This window comes from Coregonus lavaretus (genome assembly GCF_964263955.1).
Source record: "Coregonus lavaretus genome assembly, chromosome: 1".
Lineage (NCBI taxonomy): Eukaryota > Metazoa > Chordata > Actinopteri > Salmoniformes > Salmonidae > Coregonus > Coregonus lavaretus.
Genome location: NC_139988.1, coordinates 32,871,877 through 32,886,076, shown reverse-complemented (window position 1 = coordinate 32,886,076; position 14,200 = coordinate 32,871,877). Strand labels below are relative to the sequence as shown.

The 14,200-nt window shown below is 42.1% G+C and overlaps 2 protein-coding genes across 2 annotated transcripts in view; both read right to left on the bottom strand.

Annotated features, from left to right (window-relative positions):
* LOC311134805 (sodium/calcium exchanger 1-like) overlaps positions 1-14,200 on the bottom strand; it is a gene marked incomplete at both ends in the record, with an annotated part of 795,938 nt that overhangs the window by 248,291 nt on the left and 533,447 nt on the right. The gene's annotated exons all lie outside the window — the stretch shown is intronic.
* Positions 1-14,200, bottom strand: part of LOC311134795 (tau-tubulin kinase 1-like) — a gene marked incomplete at both ends in the record, with an annotated part of 40,714 nt that overhangs the window by 22,171 nt on the left and 4,343 nt on the right. The window contains 9 exons of the mRNA XM_084168580.1: positions 218-399; positions 2,385-2,589; positions 3,058-3,215; positions 3,524-3,649; positions 3,957-4,049; positions 4,224-4,289; positions 7,139-7,243; positions 12,458-12,601; positions 12,876-12,949. Coding sequence (XP_084024706.1) covers positions 218-399; positions 2,385-2,589; positions 3,058-3,215; positions 3,524-3,649; positions 3,957-4,049; positions 4,224-4,289; positions 7,139-7,243; positions 12,458-12,601; positions 12,876-12,949 — 1,153 coding nt within the window. The remainder of the gene's footprint in view (positions 1-217; positions 400-2,384; positions 2,590-3,057; positions 3,216-3,523; positions 3,650-3,956; positions 4,050-4,223; positions 4,290-7,138; positions 7,244-12,457; positions 12,602-12,875; positions 12,950-14,200) is intronic.

The window sequence follows — 14,200 nt, the reverse complement described above, 5'->3', positions numbered from 1 at the left end:
CTGGTTCCTCTCTAGGTTTCTTCCTAGGTTCCTGCTTTCTAGGGAGTTTTTCCTAGCCACTGTGTTTCTGCCTCTGCATTGCTTGCTCTTTGGGGTTTTAGGCTGGTGCTGATGCAAAAATAGCTTTATAAAATCTATTTCATGCATGTGTTGTGTACATAAAGTATACATCTGCACAACAGTGTATTAACTTGTCTGCACTGTATAGAGCCCTCACCCTCGTTTGTCGTAGACGTCTGGTCTCCCGTCTGCGGCGGACAGACGGTCTGACTCTGGGCTGTTGATCCTCCGGTACCGCAGAGCGCAGACCTGAGCACCAGTCATTTCTGTGGGAGCTCCACCCACAGGGGCCTCAGGACACACCCCTCTAGTAGGCTCCTCCTCCGCAGCCAACTGCCCCTGGGGGAATGAGGGTTTCTAGGGTTACCACTGTTAGAAACCACTGTCAAGAGTTAGACCTATTGTGTTGACTAATTTCAAATAAGTATTACAGGTATATAGCAGCTTGAATTGTACTGTAAATGAGCTACTATTTACTTTACCATGTTTGAGCACTGTAAATTCATGGTAAACAGTACCTGAAATATATCTCCTGCTCTATCTACAACCAGGTACAGTGGGGAAAAAAAGTATTTAGTCAGCCACCAATTGTGCAAGTTCTCCCACTTAAAAAGATGAGAGAGGCCTGTAATTTTCATCATAGGTACACATCAACTATGACAGACAAAATGAGATTTTTTTCTCTCCAGAAAATCACATTGTAGGATTTTTTATGAATTTATTTGCAAATTATGGTGGAAAATAAGTATTTGGTCAATAACAAAAGTTTCTCAATACTTTGTTATATACCCTTTGTTGGCAATGACACAGGTCACATGTTTTCTGTAATTCTTCACAAAGTTTTCACACACTGTTGCTGGTATTTTGGCCCATTCCTCCATGCAGATCTCCTCTAGAGCAGTGATGTTTTGGGGCTGTCGCTGGGCAACACGGACTTTCAACTCCCTCCAAAGATTTTCTATGGGGTTGAGATCTGGAGACTGGCTAAGCCACTCCAGGACCTTGAAATGCTTCTTACGAAGCCACTCCTTCGTTGCCCGGGCGGTGTGTTTGGGATCATTGTCATGCTGAAAGACCCAGCCACGTTTCATCTTCAATGCCCTTGCTGATGGAAGGAGGTTTTCACTCAAAATCTCACGATACATGGCCCCATTCATTCTTTCCTTTACACGGATCAGTCGTCCTGGTCCCTTTGCAGAAAAACAGCCCCAAAGCATGATGTTTCCACCCCCATGCTTCACAGTAGGTATGGTGTTCTTTGGATGCAACTCAGCATTCTTTGTCCTCCAAACACGACGAGTTGAGTTTTTACCAAAAAGTTCTATTTTGGTTTCATCTGACCATATGACATTCTCCCAATCCTCTTCTGGATCATCCAAATGCACTCTAGCAAACTTCAGACGGGCCTGGACATGTACTGGCTTAAGCAGGGGGACACGTCTGGCACTGCAGGATTTGAGTCCCTGGCAGCGTAGTGTGTTACTGATGGTAGGCTTTGTTACTTTGGTCCCAGCTCTCTGCAGGTCATTCACTAGGTCCCCCTGTGTGGTTCTGGGATTTTTGCTCACCATTCTTGTGATCATTTTGACCCCACGGGGTGAGATCTTGCGTGGAGCCCCAGATCGAGGGAGATTATCAGTGGTCTTGTATGTCTTCCATTTCCTAATAATTGCTCCCACAGTTGATTTCTTCAAACCAAGCTGCTTACCTATTGCAGATTCAGTCTTCCCAGCCTGGTGCAGGTCTACAATTTTGTTTCTGGTGTCCTTTGACAGCTCTTTGGTCTTGGCCATAGTGGAGTTTGGAGTGTGACTGTTTGAGGTTGTGGACAGGTGTCTTTTATACTGATAACAAGTTCAAACAGGTGCCATTAATACAGGTAACGAGTGGAGGACAGAGGAGCCTCTTAAAGAAGAAGTTACAGGTCTGTGAGAGCCAGAAATCTTGCTTGTTTGTAGGTGACCAAATACTTATTTTCCACCATAATTTGCAAATAAATTCATAAAAAATCCTACAATGTGATTTTCTGGATTTTCTTTTCTCATTTTTGTCTGTCATAGTTGACGTGTACCTATGATGAAAATGACAGGCCTCTCTCATCTTTTTAAGTGGGAGAACTTGCACAATTGGTGGCTGACTAAATACTTTTTTCCCCCACTGTATGTCTATATCCTCTGAACGTAATAGATGGTAATTGAAAACCAACAATTTATTTCCAACGTTTTATGTTTGAATATATTTAAAGAATGTAAGACCATGTTTTACAGTGCTGCCATCACCAAAGTGAGATACACAGAGGACGTATTAGATGGTCCCTCCTATACCTTGCTGATGCTCATCCTAAGTTGGTTGCGGTTGAAGTCGGTGTCGTTCCATGCCTCGCCTTCCGCCTTGGGTAGTGTCCCCTCGCAAGGCCTGCTAGGTACTGCAGGTGGAGCATTCTCCCGGTCACTCAGGTGGTCATCTTGTAGAACGTCATCTGTGTTCTCCCTCGGCAGCTCCCCAGGAATCAGAGTCACGTTCACCACCCTGGGAAAGCACAGAACATACACTGATATTTGTACTATGTATTTATTGATTGCCTTTATTTAACCAGGTAAGTTATTGAGAACACATTCTCTTTTACAAAATGACCAGGCGATTAAATACATTTGTGTTGTTGAAAATATCCTGTATCACTTCAAATGCAAACAGTGTGCTACAAATTCTCACAGTTGCATTCTAATCCTAAATGAATTACCACAACCCAGCATTGGACTATTTGTTCCTGATTTTGTATGTAAATTAGGCTACATAATGGGAATTGTACTATCTCTTGGCTAGCTGGATGTTTTAATATTTAATATTGATGTTTCCTAAATGTTTTGAAGTGTGATCCCCTTTGAATTCCATTCTGCTTTCTGCTGTTTAATCTTGTTGATAAGTAGTGGATAAACTGTTCATCTTCATTTTGATGCGTTTGTAATAAACCTAAATAGCTAACTTTGATTCCCTTACCCGACCATGGCGGGGGTCTGTCGTGTGTTCTGTTGAGGGGGCGTTGACGTGCAGGTGGACAGAGGCACTCCATCCGTCCCTCCCTTCTCCCAATCAAAAGACTCGTTCTCTGTGATGATGCGTTCCTTCATACTGTTCTCAAAGACCGACATCAGCAACTGCATAGAGGATCACAGAGAAAAGGGGGTAAATGTAAAAAGTAAGGTATAAAGGTGGAATTCAATCAAACATACAATGCTATAAAATAATAGGCTTTACTTGAAGTACTAAAAGTTATTTACTTTTGTTTAGTTTCTACATACTGTAGTTTTATTACTGAACATTGAGAGAGCAGGTATGGTATGGGAGTTAGTCTCACATTGCCACACTTCCAGGTTCACTCTGCTATTGAAGTGAATGCAAGAAAAGCAAGGTTCAGTGGGGATAAACAAGGTGAATCCACTTGCAGGGAGTGAACAGTACGTACCTGGTAATCTGGTTTGGTAAAGTAGTCAAGGCCTAAAACATGATCCAGGAAAATATGAAACTCAGAAGGCATGTGTTTGAGCAGCATTCTGTGGTCGTAGCGCTCCTTAATCTGACCCACTTGCTCCTGGTGACACACAGAAGATACAGTAGGAACCATTAGAAACCAGTTGAGCCCAGCAGACACCAGTAGACACCAGTAACCATTCTCTACTGCAGGGTTTCTTAATCCTGTTCCTGGGGACCCAAAGGAGGATTTTTGTTTTTGCCGTAGCACTACACACGATTCCACAAAGATTTGATGATGAGTTGATTAGTCGAATCAGGTGTGTAGTGCTAGGGCAAAACTTACAATATGCACCCCTTTGGTCCCCTGGACCAGGATGAAGAAATATTGGAAATAACTGAAACTGCAACAATAGACAATAGCTCACCTTATCTTTTATTTTTCGCCATGGTAGCTGACCGACTGCAAACTCTACCAACATGTAAAACAGCGACCATAGATCGTCATGGCGACCCATTTCCTGAGAAGTTAAAGAATGAATTAATCAATTTATTATTTTCATGAAATATTAGAATTCCTGAAGTACATCTGCAACAGCTATTTTTGATTTCCTGACAAACTGATGTTAAACAAAACACTCAGGTCAAAATTTATTTGTAGTGCATTGCATTTTTCACCCCAAAAAGACACTTACTTTGTTTTTATGAGCATTTACTGACGCATAACGAACAGTGCCCCGAAATCCTGCCACAGTTCTGGGCTGGAAAATAAAATGAGATAAGTTATCTTTTCAGCACGAAACCTGAAACAGAATTTCACACAGACAACTAGAAAGAAAATGATAGATGGAAATAAAGTACTTAAATTAAAACCTAAAAAGAGATGAGGAAGGATATGGAAAATATCTCAGGCAGGGAGAGATAATAAAAACTGAAATGGGATCAAGCACCTTACTGATGAGACGGATCACAAGCATGCGCTTCGAACAGAAAAGGCCAAAAAGGAACAGCAAAACTGCAAAACATAAAATCACACAGGTGAAAAAAGGACAGCCTCACATTGCAGCATAACAACTGTAAAAGTTTTAACATCAACACTCTGTGAACATAATATATGAAACAATGTTGTAGTAATTTACAGTAACAAACTATGAACTAATGCATTTACAAAGCATAAGGCATCGTTTAAATGTATCATCTTCCTGTGACATTCTGCATCACCATTTTGGCTCAAGAGTGGAGGATGACAGTTTTGACCTTGATAATAACACCCATTCCATCCAGCAGGTAGTCCCAGGAATATTTCCTTAGAAACTGCATGTTAGAATTTACAACAGTGTGTGGGTGTATGTGTATGTGTGTGTGTGTGTGTGTATGGTCTAGTTGCTGTTCTAAATTTGCAGTACAGGCCTGCCCTTCTAATCGATGAGTGGAGGCTGTCAGCAAGAAGAAAAGCAGAAAGAATCTCCACTGTGGCCCAGGCTAGCCAACTTTCCATCAGACTATATCAGGCTAGCTAACTCTCCATCAGCCTATATCAGGCTAGCCAACACTCCATCAACCTATATCAAGCTAGCCAACTCTCCATCAGCCTATATCAGGCTAGCCAACTCTACATCAACCTCTCCATCAGCCTATATCAGGCTAGCCAACTCTATATCAGCCTATTTCATTATTCATTGTTATTCTTCTTATTATGTAGCATTGCCAAGAGTGAACCTGCAAGTAAGCATTGCATTGTACTGTATACCAGGTGTATCCTGTGCATATGACAAATAAACTTGACATGACTAGCCAACTCTACATCAACCTGTATCAGGCTAGCCAACTCTCCATAAGCCTATATCAGGCTAGCCAAACTCTACATCAGACTATATCAGGCTAGCCAACTCTACATCAGCCTGTATCAGGCTAGCCAACTCTACATCAGCCTATATCAGGCTAGCCAACTCTATATCAGCCTATATCAGGCTAGCCAACTCTCCATCAACCTATATCAGGCTAGCCAACTCTCCATCAACCTATATCAGGCTAGCCAACTCTATATCAGCCTGTATCAGGCTAGCCAACTCTCCATCAGCCTATATCAGGCTAGCCAACTCCCCATCAGCCTATTTCAGGCTAGCCAACTCTATATCAGCCTATATCAGGCTAGCTAACTCTACATCAGCCTGTATCAGGCTAGCCAACTCTCCATCAGCCTATATCAGGCTAGCCAACTCTATATCAGCCTATATCAGGCTAGCCAACTCTCCATCAACCTATTTCAGGCTAGCCAACTCTATATCAGCCTATATCAGGCTAGCTAACTCTACATCAGCCTGTATCAGGCTAGCCAACTCTCCATCAGCCTATATCAGGCTAGCCAACTCTATATCAGCCTATATCAGGCTAGCCAACTCTCCATCAACCTATATCAGGCTAGCCAACTCTCCATCAACCTATATCAGGCTAGCCAACTCTATATCAGCCTGTATCAGGCTAGCCAACTCTCCATCAGCCTATATCAGGCTAGCCAACTCTCCATCAGCCTATTTCAGGCTAGCCAACTCTATATCAGATTATATCAGGCTAGCTAACTCTACATCAGCCTGTATCAGGCTAGCCAACTCTCCATCAGCCTATATCAGGCTAGCCAACTTTATATCAGCCTATATCAGGCTAGCCAACTCTACTTCAGCCTGTATCAGGTTAGCCAACTCTCCATCAGCCTATATCAGGCTAGCCAACTCTATATCAGCCTATATCAGGCTAGCCAACTCTCCATCAGCCTGTATCAGGCTAGCCAACTCTATATCAGGCTAGCCAACTCTCCATCAGCATATATCAGGCTAGCCAACTCTCCATCAACCTATATCAGGCTAGCCAACTCTCCATCAGCCTATATCAGGCTAGCCAACTTGATATCAGCCTATATCAGGCTAGCCAACTCTACTTCAGCCTGTATCAGGTTAGCCAACTCTCCATCAGCCTATATCAGGCTAGCCAACTCTATATCAGCCTATATCAGGCTAGCCAACTCTCCATCAGCCTGTATCAGGCTAGCCAACTCTATATCAGGCTAGCCAACTCTCCATCAGCCTATATCAGGCTAGCCAACTCTCCATCAACCTATATCAGGCTAGCCAACTCTCCATCAGCCTATATCAGGCTAGCCAACTCTCCATCAGCCTATATCAGGCTAGCCAACTCTATATCAGCCTATATCAGGCTAGCCAACTCTCCATCAGCCTATATCAGGCTAGCCAACTCTATATCAACCTATTCCAGGCTAGCCAACTCTACATCAGCCTATTCCAGGCTAGCCAACTCTACATCAGCCTGTATCAGGCTAGCCAACTAAATATCATATCATAATCACATCACAAAAAGGCACATGCCCTGTCCTTTCCTATTCTCCTACCCAAAGTGCCCTGAGGACAAAGCATTTCCAGTGCGAGAAACCCATTGCCACTACCCCCAGGTTGTGTGCACTAACCCTCCTAACTCAACACCAAAATAGCACACTGTATACCCCATGTCCTATATTCTTGCTAGAATGATTCAATGGGTTTAAATATTAACATAACATTATAAATGAAATGAACAAAATCCTTCCACGGCTACTTACCGGTCGGACCTCTCCGGTAGTGTTGGTGTACTGGCGAGCTAGGCCAAAGTCTAACATAAAGCACTTTCTATAGGTGGAGGGGAGTCGACCCATGGCAAAGTTTGACTGGGGAAAAAACAACAGCAAACATTACACTCACAAAAGTTCCAAAATAATAAAGACACTTCAAATGTCATATGTGCAAATAGTTAAAGTACAAAAGGGAAAATAAATAAACAATGGTGTTTGTTCTTCACTGGTTGCACTTTTCTTGTGGCAACAAGTCAAAAATCATGCTGCTGTGATGGCACACTGTGGTATTTCACCAAATAGAGAAATTGGGTTTGTTTTCTAATTCTTTGTGGATCTGTGTAATCTCAGGGAAATATGTGTCTCTATTATGGTCATACATTTGGCAGGAGGTTAGGAAGTGCAGCTCGGTTTCCACCTCATGTGGGCAGTATGCACATAGCCTGTCTTGTCTTGAGAGCCAGGTCTGCCTATGGCGGCATTTCTCAATATCAAGGCTATGCTCACTGAGTCTGTACATACACAACCGGTCAAAAGTTTGGACACACCTACTCATTCTATTGTTTTTCTTTATTTTTACTATTTTACATTGTAGAATAATAGTGAAGACATTAAAACTATGAAATAACACATATGGAATAATGTAGTAACTAAAAAAGTGTTAAACAAATCAAAATATATTTTACATTTGAGATTCTTCAAATAGCCACCCTTTGCCTTGATGACAGCTTTGCATACTCTTGGCATTCTCTCAACCAGCTTCATGAGGAAGTCACCTAGAATGCATTTGAATTAATAGGTGTGCCTTGTTAAAAGTTAATTTGTGGAATTAATGCGTTGGAGCCAATCAGTTGTGTTGTGAAAAGGTAGGTGGGGTATACAGAAGATAGCCCTATTTGGTAAAAGACCAAGTCCATATTATGGCAAGAACAGCTCAAATAAGCAAAGAGAAACAACAGTCCATCATTACTTTAAGACATGAAGGTCAGTCAATATGGAACATTTCAAGAACTTTGAAAGTTTCTTCAAGTGCAGTCGCAAAAACCATCAAGCGCTATGATGAAACTGGCTCTCATGAGGACCACCACAGGAATGGAAGACCCAAAGTTACCTCGGCTTTAGAGGATAAGTTCATTAGAGTTACCAGCCTCAGAAATTGCAGCCCACAAAAATGCTTCTCAGAGTTCAAGTCACAGACACATCTCAACATCAACTGTTCAGAGGGGACTGTGTGAATCTGGCCTTCGTGGTTGAATTGCTGCAAAGAAACCACTACTAAAGGACACCAATAAGAAGAAGAGACCTGCTTGGGCCAAGAAACACGAGCAATGTACAGTTGAAGTCGGAAGTTTACATACACCTTAGCCAAATATATTTAAACTGTTTTTCACAATTCCTGACATTTAATCCTAGTAAAAATTCCCTGTCTTAGGTCAGTTAGGATCACCACTTTATTTTAAGAATGTGAAATGTCAGAATAATAGTAGAGATAATTATTTATTTTCTGCTTTTATTTCTTTCATCACATTCCCAGTGGGTCAGACGTTTACATACACTCAATTAGTATTTGGTAGCATTGCTTTTAATTGTTTAACTTGGGTCAAACATTTCGGGTAGCCTTCCACAAGCTTCCCACAATAAGTTGGGTGAATTTTCGCCCGTTCCTCCTGACAGAGCTGGTGTAACTGAGTCAGGTTTGCAAGCCTCCATGCTCGCACACACTTTTTCAGTTCTGCCCACACATTTTCTATAGGATTGAGGTCAGGGCTTTGTGATGGCCACTCCAATACCTTGACTTTGTTGTCCTTAAGCCATTTTGCCACAACTTTGGAAGTATGCTTGGGGTCATTGTCCATTTGGAAGACCATTTGCGACCAAGCTTTAACATCCTGACTGATGTCTTGACATGTTGCTTCAATATATCCACATCATTTTCCTTCCTCATGATGCCATCTATGTTGTGAAGTGCACCAGTCCCTCCTGCAGCAAAGCACCCCCACAGCATGATGATGCCACGCCCGTGCTTCACGGTTGGGATGGTGTTCTTCGTCTTGTAAGCCCCCCCTTTTTCCTCCAAACATAACGATGGTGATTATGGCCAAACAGTTCTATTTTTGTTTCATCAGACCAGAGGACATTTCTCCAAAAAGTACGATCTTTGTCCCCATGTGCAGTTGCAAACCGTAGTCTGGCTTTTTTATGGCGGTTTTGGAGCAGTGGCCTCTTCCTTGCTGAGCAGCCTTTCAGGTTATGTCGATATAGGACTTGTTTTACTATGGATATAGATACTTTTGTACCTGTTTCCTCCAGCGTCTTCACAAGGTCCTTTGCTGTTGTTCTGGGATTGATTTGCACTTTTCGCACCAAAGTACGTTCATCTCTAGGAGACAGAAAGTGTCTCCTTCCTGAGCGGTATGACGGCTGCGTGGTCCCATGGTGTTTATACTTGCGTACTATTGTTTGTACAGATGAACGCAGTACCTTCAGCCGTTTGGAAATTGCTCCCAAGGATGAACCAGACTTGTGGAGGTCTACAAAAAAAAATGATCTGTGGTCTTGGCTGATTTCTTTTGATTTTCCCATGATGTCAAGCAAAGAGGCACTGAGTTTGAAGGTAGGCCTTGAAATACATCCACAGGTACACCTCCAATTGACTCAAATGATGTCAATTAGCCTATCAGAAGCTTCTAAAGCCATGACATCATTTTCTGGAATTTTCCAAGCTGTTTAAAGGCACAGTCAACTTAGCGCATGTAAACTTCTGACCCACTGGAATTGTGATACAGTGAATTATAAGTGAAATAATCTGTCTGTAAACAATTGTTTGAAAAATTACTTGTGTCATGCAACCGACTTGCCAAAACTATAGTTTGTTAACAAGAAATTTGTGGAGTGGTTGAAAAACGAGTTTTAATGACTCCAACCTAAGTGTATGTAAACTTCTGACTTCAACTGTACATTAGACTGGTGGAAATGTGTCCTTTGGTCTGGAGTCCAAATTGGAGATTTTTGGTTCCAACCGTCATGTCTTTGTGAGACGCAGTGTGGGTGAACGGATGATCTCCGCATGTGTAGTTCCCACCGTAAAGCATGGAGGAGGGGGTGTTATGGTGTGGGGGTGCTTTGCTGGTGACACTGTCTGTGATTTATTTAGAATTCTAGGCACACTTAACCAGCATGGCTACCACAGCATTCTGAAGCGATATGCCATCCCATCTGGTTTGGGTTTAGTGGGACTATCATTTGTTTTTCAACAGGACAATGACCCAACACACCTCCCGGCTGTGTAAGGGCTATTTTACCAAGAAGGAGAGTGATGGAGTGTCGCATCAGATGGTCTGGCCTCCACAATCCCCCGACCTCAACCAAATTGAGATGGTTTGGGTTGAGTCGGACTGCAGAGTGAAGGAAAAGCAGCCAACAAGTGCTCAGCATATGTGGGAACTCATTCAAGACTGTTGGAAAAGCATTCTAGGTGAAGCTGGTTGAGAGAATGACAAGAGTGTGCAAAGCTGTCATCAAGGCAAAGGGTGGCTATTTGAAGAATCTCAAATATAAGATATATTTTGATTTGTTTAACACTTTTTTGTTTACCACATGATTCCATATGTGTTATTTCATAGTTTTGATGTCTTCACTATTATTCTACAATGTAGAAAATAGTAAAAATAAAGAAAAACCCTTGAATGAGTAGGTGTGTCCAAACTTTTAACTGGTACTGTAGTCAAAGCTTTCCGTAAGTTTGGGTCAGTCACAGTGGTCAGGTATTCTGCTACTCTGTACTCTCTGTTTAGGGCTAAATAGCATTCTAGTTTGCTCAGTTTTTTTGTTAATTCTTTCCAATGTGTCAAGTAATTATCTTTTTGTTTTCTCATTATTTGGTTGGGTCTAATTGTGTTGCTGTCCTGGGGCTCTGTGGGGTCTGTTTGTGTTTGTGAACAGAGCCCCAGGACCAGCTTGCTTAGGGGACTCTTCCCCAGGTTCATCTCTCTGTAGGTGATGGCTTTGTTATGGAAAGTTTGGGAATAGTTTCATTTTAGGTGGTTGTAGGATTTAATGGCTCTTTTCTGGATTTTGATAATTCTGCTCTGCATGCATTATTTGGTGTTTTACATTGTACACAGAGGATATTTTTTCATGCAGAATCTTAATTTGGTGTTTTTCCCAAAAGCTTTTTTGAAATCAACAAAGCATGAGAAGACTTTGCCTTTGTTTTGGTTTGTTTGTTTGTCAATTAGGGTGTGCAGGGTGAATACATGGTCTGTCGTACGGTAATTTGGTTAAAAAAAACTATTTGACATTTGCTCAGTACATTGTTTTCACTGAGGAAATGTACAAGTCTGCTGTTAATGATAATGCAGAGGATTTTCCCAAGGTTGCTGTTGACGCATATCCCACGGTAGTTATTGGGGTCAAATTTGTCTCCACTTTTGTGGATTGGGGTGATCAGTCCTTGGTTTCAAATATTGGGGAAGATGCCAGAGCTAAGGATGATGTTAAAGAGTTTAAGTATAGCCAATTGGAATTTGTGGTCTGTATATTTTATCATTTCATTGAGTATGAAAAATGTATGCACTCACTAACTGTAACTCGCTCTGGATAAGAGCGTCTGCTAAATGACTAAAATGTAAAATGTAGGATACGATCAACACCACAGGCCTTTTTGGGTTGGAGGGTTTGTATTTTGTCCTGTAGTTCATTCAATGTGATTGGAGAATCCAGTGGGTTCTGGTAGTCTTTAATAGTTGATTCTAAGATTTGTATTTGATCATGTATATGTTTTTGCTGTTTATTCTTTGTTATAGGGCCAAAAAGATTAGAGAAGTGGTTTACCCATACATCTCAGTTTTGAATAGATAACTCTTTGTGTTGTTGTTTATTTAGTGTTTTCCAATTTTGCCAGAAGTGGTTAGAGTCTATGGATTCTTCAATTACATTGAGCTGATTTCTGACGTGCTGTTCCTTCTTTTTCCGTAGTGTATTTCTGTATTGTTTTGTGATTCAACATAGTGAAGGCGCAGGCTCAGGTTTTCTGGGTCTCTATGTTTTTGGTTGGATAGGTTTCTCAATTTCTTTCTCTCACCCCTCTATCACACAACTGTTCTCTTTCTATCACCCACCCCTTTCTATCTGACATGTAAAGTGCCACCTACAGGCTTGATGTCTCTGTGCAGGAAACTCACAGAGTGGATGGACTACTATTGACTACTCAAGGATCTGTTTATAAGTCTTACAATGCATTATAACCACACATCATAATGCCTTATACCTGCAGGCTTTAGGTAAAGTGCTACAGAGAGGGCCACCTACAGGCTTGATGTCTCTGTGCAGGAAGCCCACAGAGTGGATTGCCTCTATGGACTCCAGGATCTGTTTGCCCAGGCGTAGCGTGGTGCTCATGGTGAAGGTGCCACGAGGTTGACTCCTCCTCAGGTCCGCTAGGTTTCTCCCCTGCTGGGGGGGAGAGAAGGGGGAGGGAAAGAAGGGGAAGGTGGAGGGAGAGAGAGGGAGATGGGTAGAGGGTGGGGGGAGAGAGAGGGAGGGGTCAGAGGGAGGGTAGGGAGAGTTGAGACAAGACAGGGGGAGGGAGAGGGGGGATGAAGAGAGGGAGAGCGGGGAGATAGACGGAGAGAGATTTTTCATTCATTTTTTTCTACTTAGTTGTAGCCTTGGCTAGGATTCTCTCTACCTAAAGCAATTGTATCAGACTGTTTTGATAAATGGTTACCTGAAGTTGCATGACCACATAGTTAAACTTCTCGTTCCTTCCACATCCGATGAATTTACATACATGATTTTTTCCTGTGAAAGAATTGAGAGGTTTGTGTAAATGTTATTATACAGTCAATATAAAATGAGCTATCTATGAATCTACTTGTACCATCACAGTTAAACAACTGATTCAGTTGGATGTTTAAGATTAAGATTACTTTATTGGTCAATTGCACAAAAGGTCCAACCAAAATGTTACTTCCTCTTTAACCCAACCCCTCCGAAAGACACACATACAGTACATACAAATACAGTGGGGAAAAAAGTATTTAGTCAGCCACCAATTGTGCAAGTTCTACCACTTAAAAAGATGAGAGAGGCCTGTAATTTTCATCATAGGTACACGTCAACTATGACAGACAAAATGAGAAAACAAAATCCAGAAAATCACATTGTAGGATTTTTTATGAATTTATTTGCTAATTATGGTGGAAAATAAGTATTTGGTTAATAACAAAAGTTTCTCAATACTTTGTTATATACCCTTTGTTGGCAATGACACAGGTCAAACGTTTTCTGTAAGTCTTCACAAGGTTTTCACACACTGTTGCTGGTATTTTGGCCCATTCCTCCATGCAGATCTCCTCTAGAGCAGTGATGTTTTGGGGCTGTCGCTGGGCAACACGGACTTTCAACTCCCTCCAAAGATTTTCTATGGGGTTGAGATCTGGAGACTGGCTAGGCCACTCCAGGACCTTGAAATGCTTCTTACGAAGCCACTCCTTCATTGCCCGGGCGGTGTGTTTGGGATTATTGTCATGCTGAAAGACCCAGCCACGTTTCATCTTCAATGCCCTTGCTGATGGAAGGAGGTTTTCACTCAAAATCTCACGATACATGGCCCAATTAATTATTTCCTTTACACGGATCAGTCGTCCTGGTTCCTTTGCAGAAAAACAGCCCCAAAGCATGATGTTTCCACCCCCATGCTTCACAGTAGGTATGGTGTTCTTTGGATGCAACTCAGCATTCTTTGTCCTCCAAACACGACGAGTTGAGTTTTTACCAAAAAGTTATATTTTGGTTTCATCTGACCATATGACATTCTCCCAATCCTCTTCTGGATCATCCAAATGCACTCTAGCAAACTTCAGACGGGCCTGGACATGTACTGGCTTAAGCAGGGGGACACGTCTGGCACTGCAGGATTTGAGTCCCTGGCGGCGTAGTGTGTTACTGATGGTAGGCTTTGTTACTTTGGTCCCAGCTCTCTGCAGGTCATTCACTAGGTCCCCCCGTGTGGTTCTGGGATTTTTGCTCACCGTTCTTGTGATCATTTTG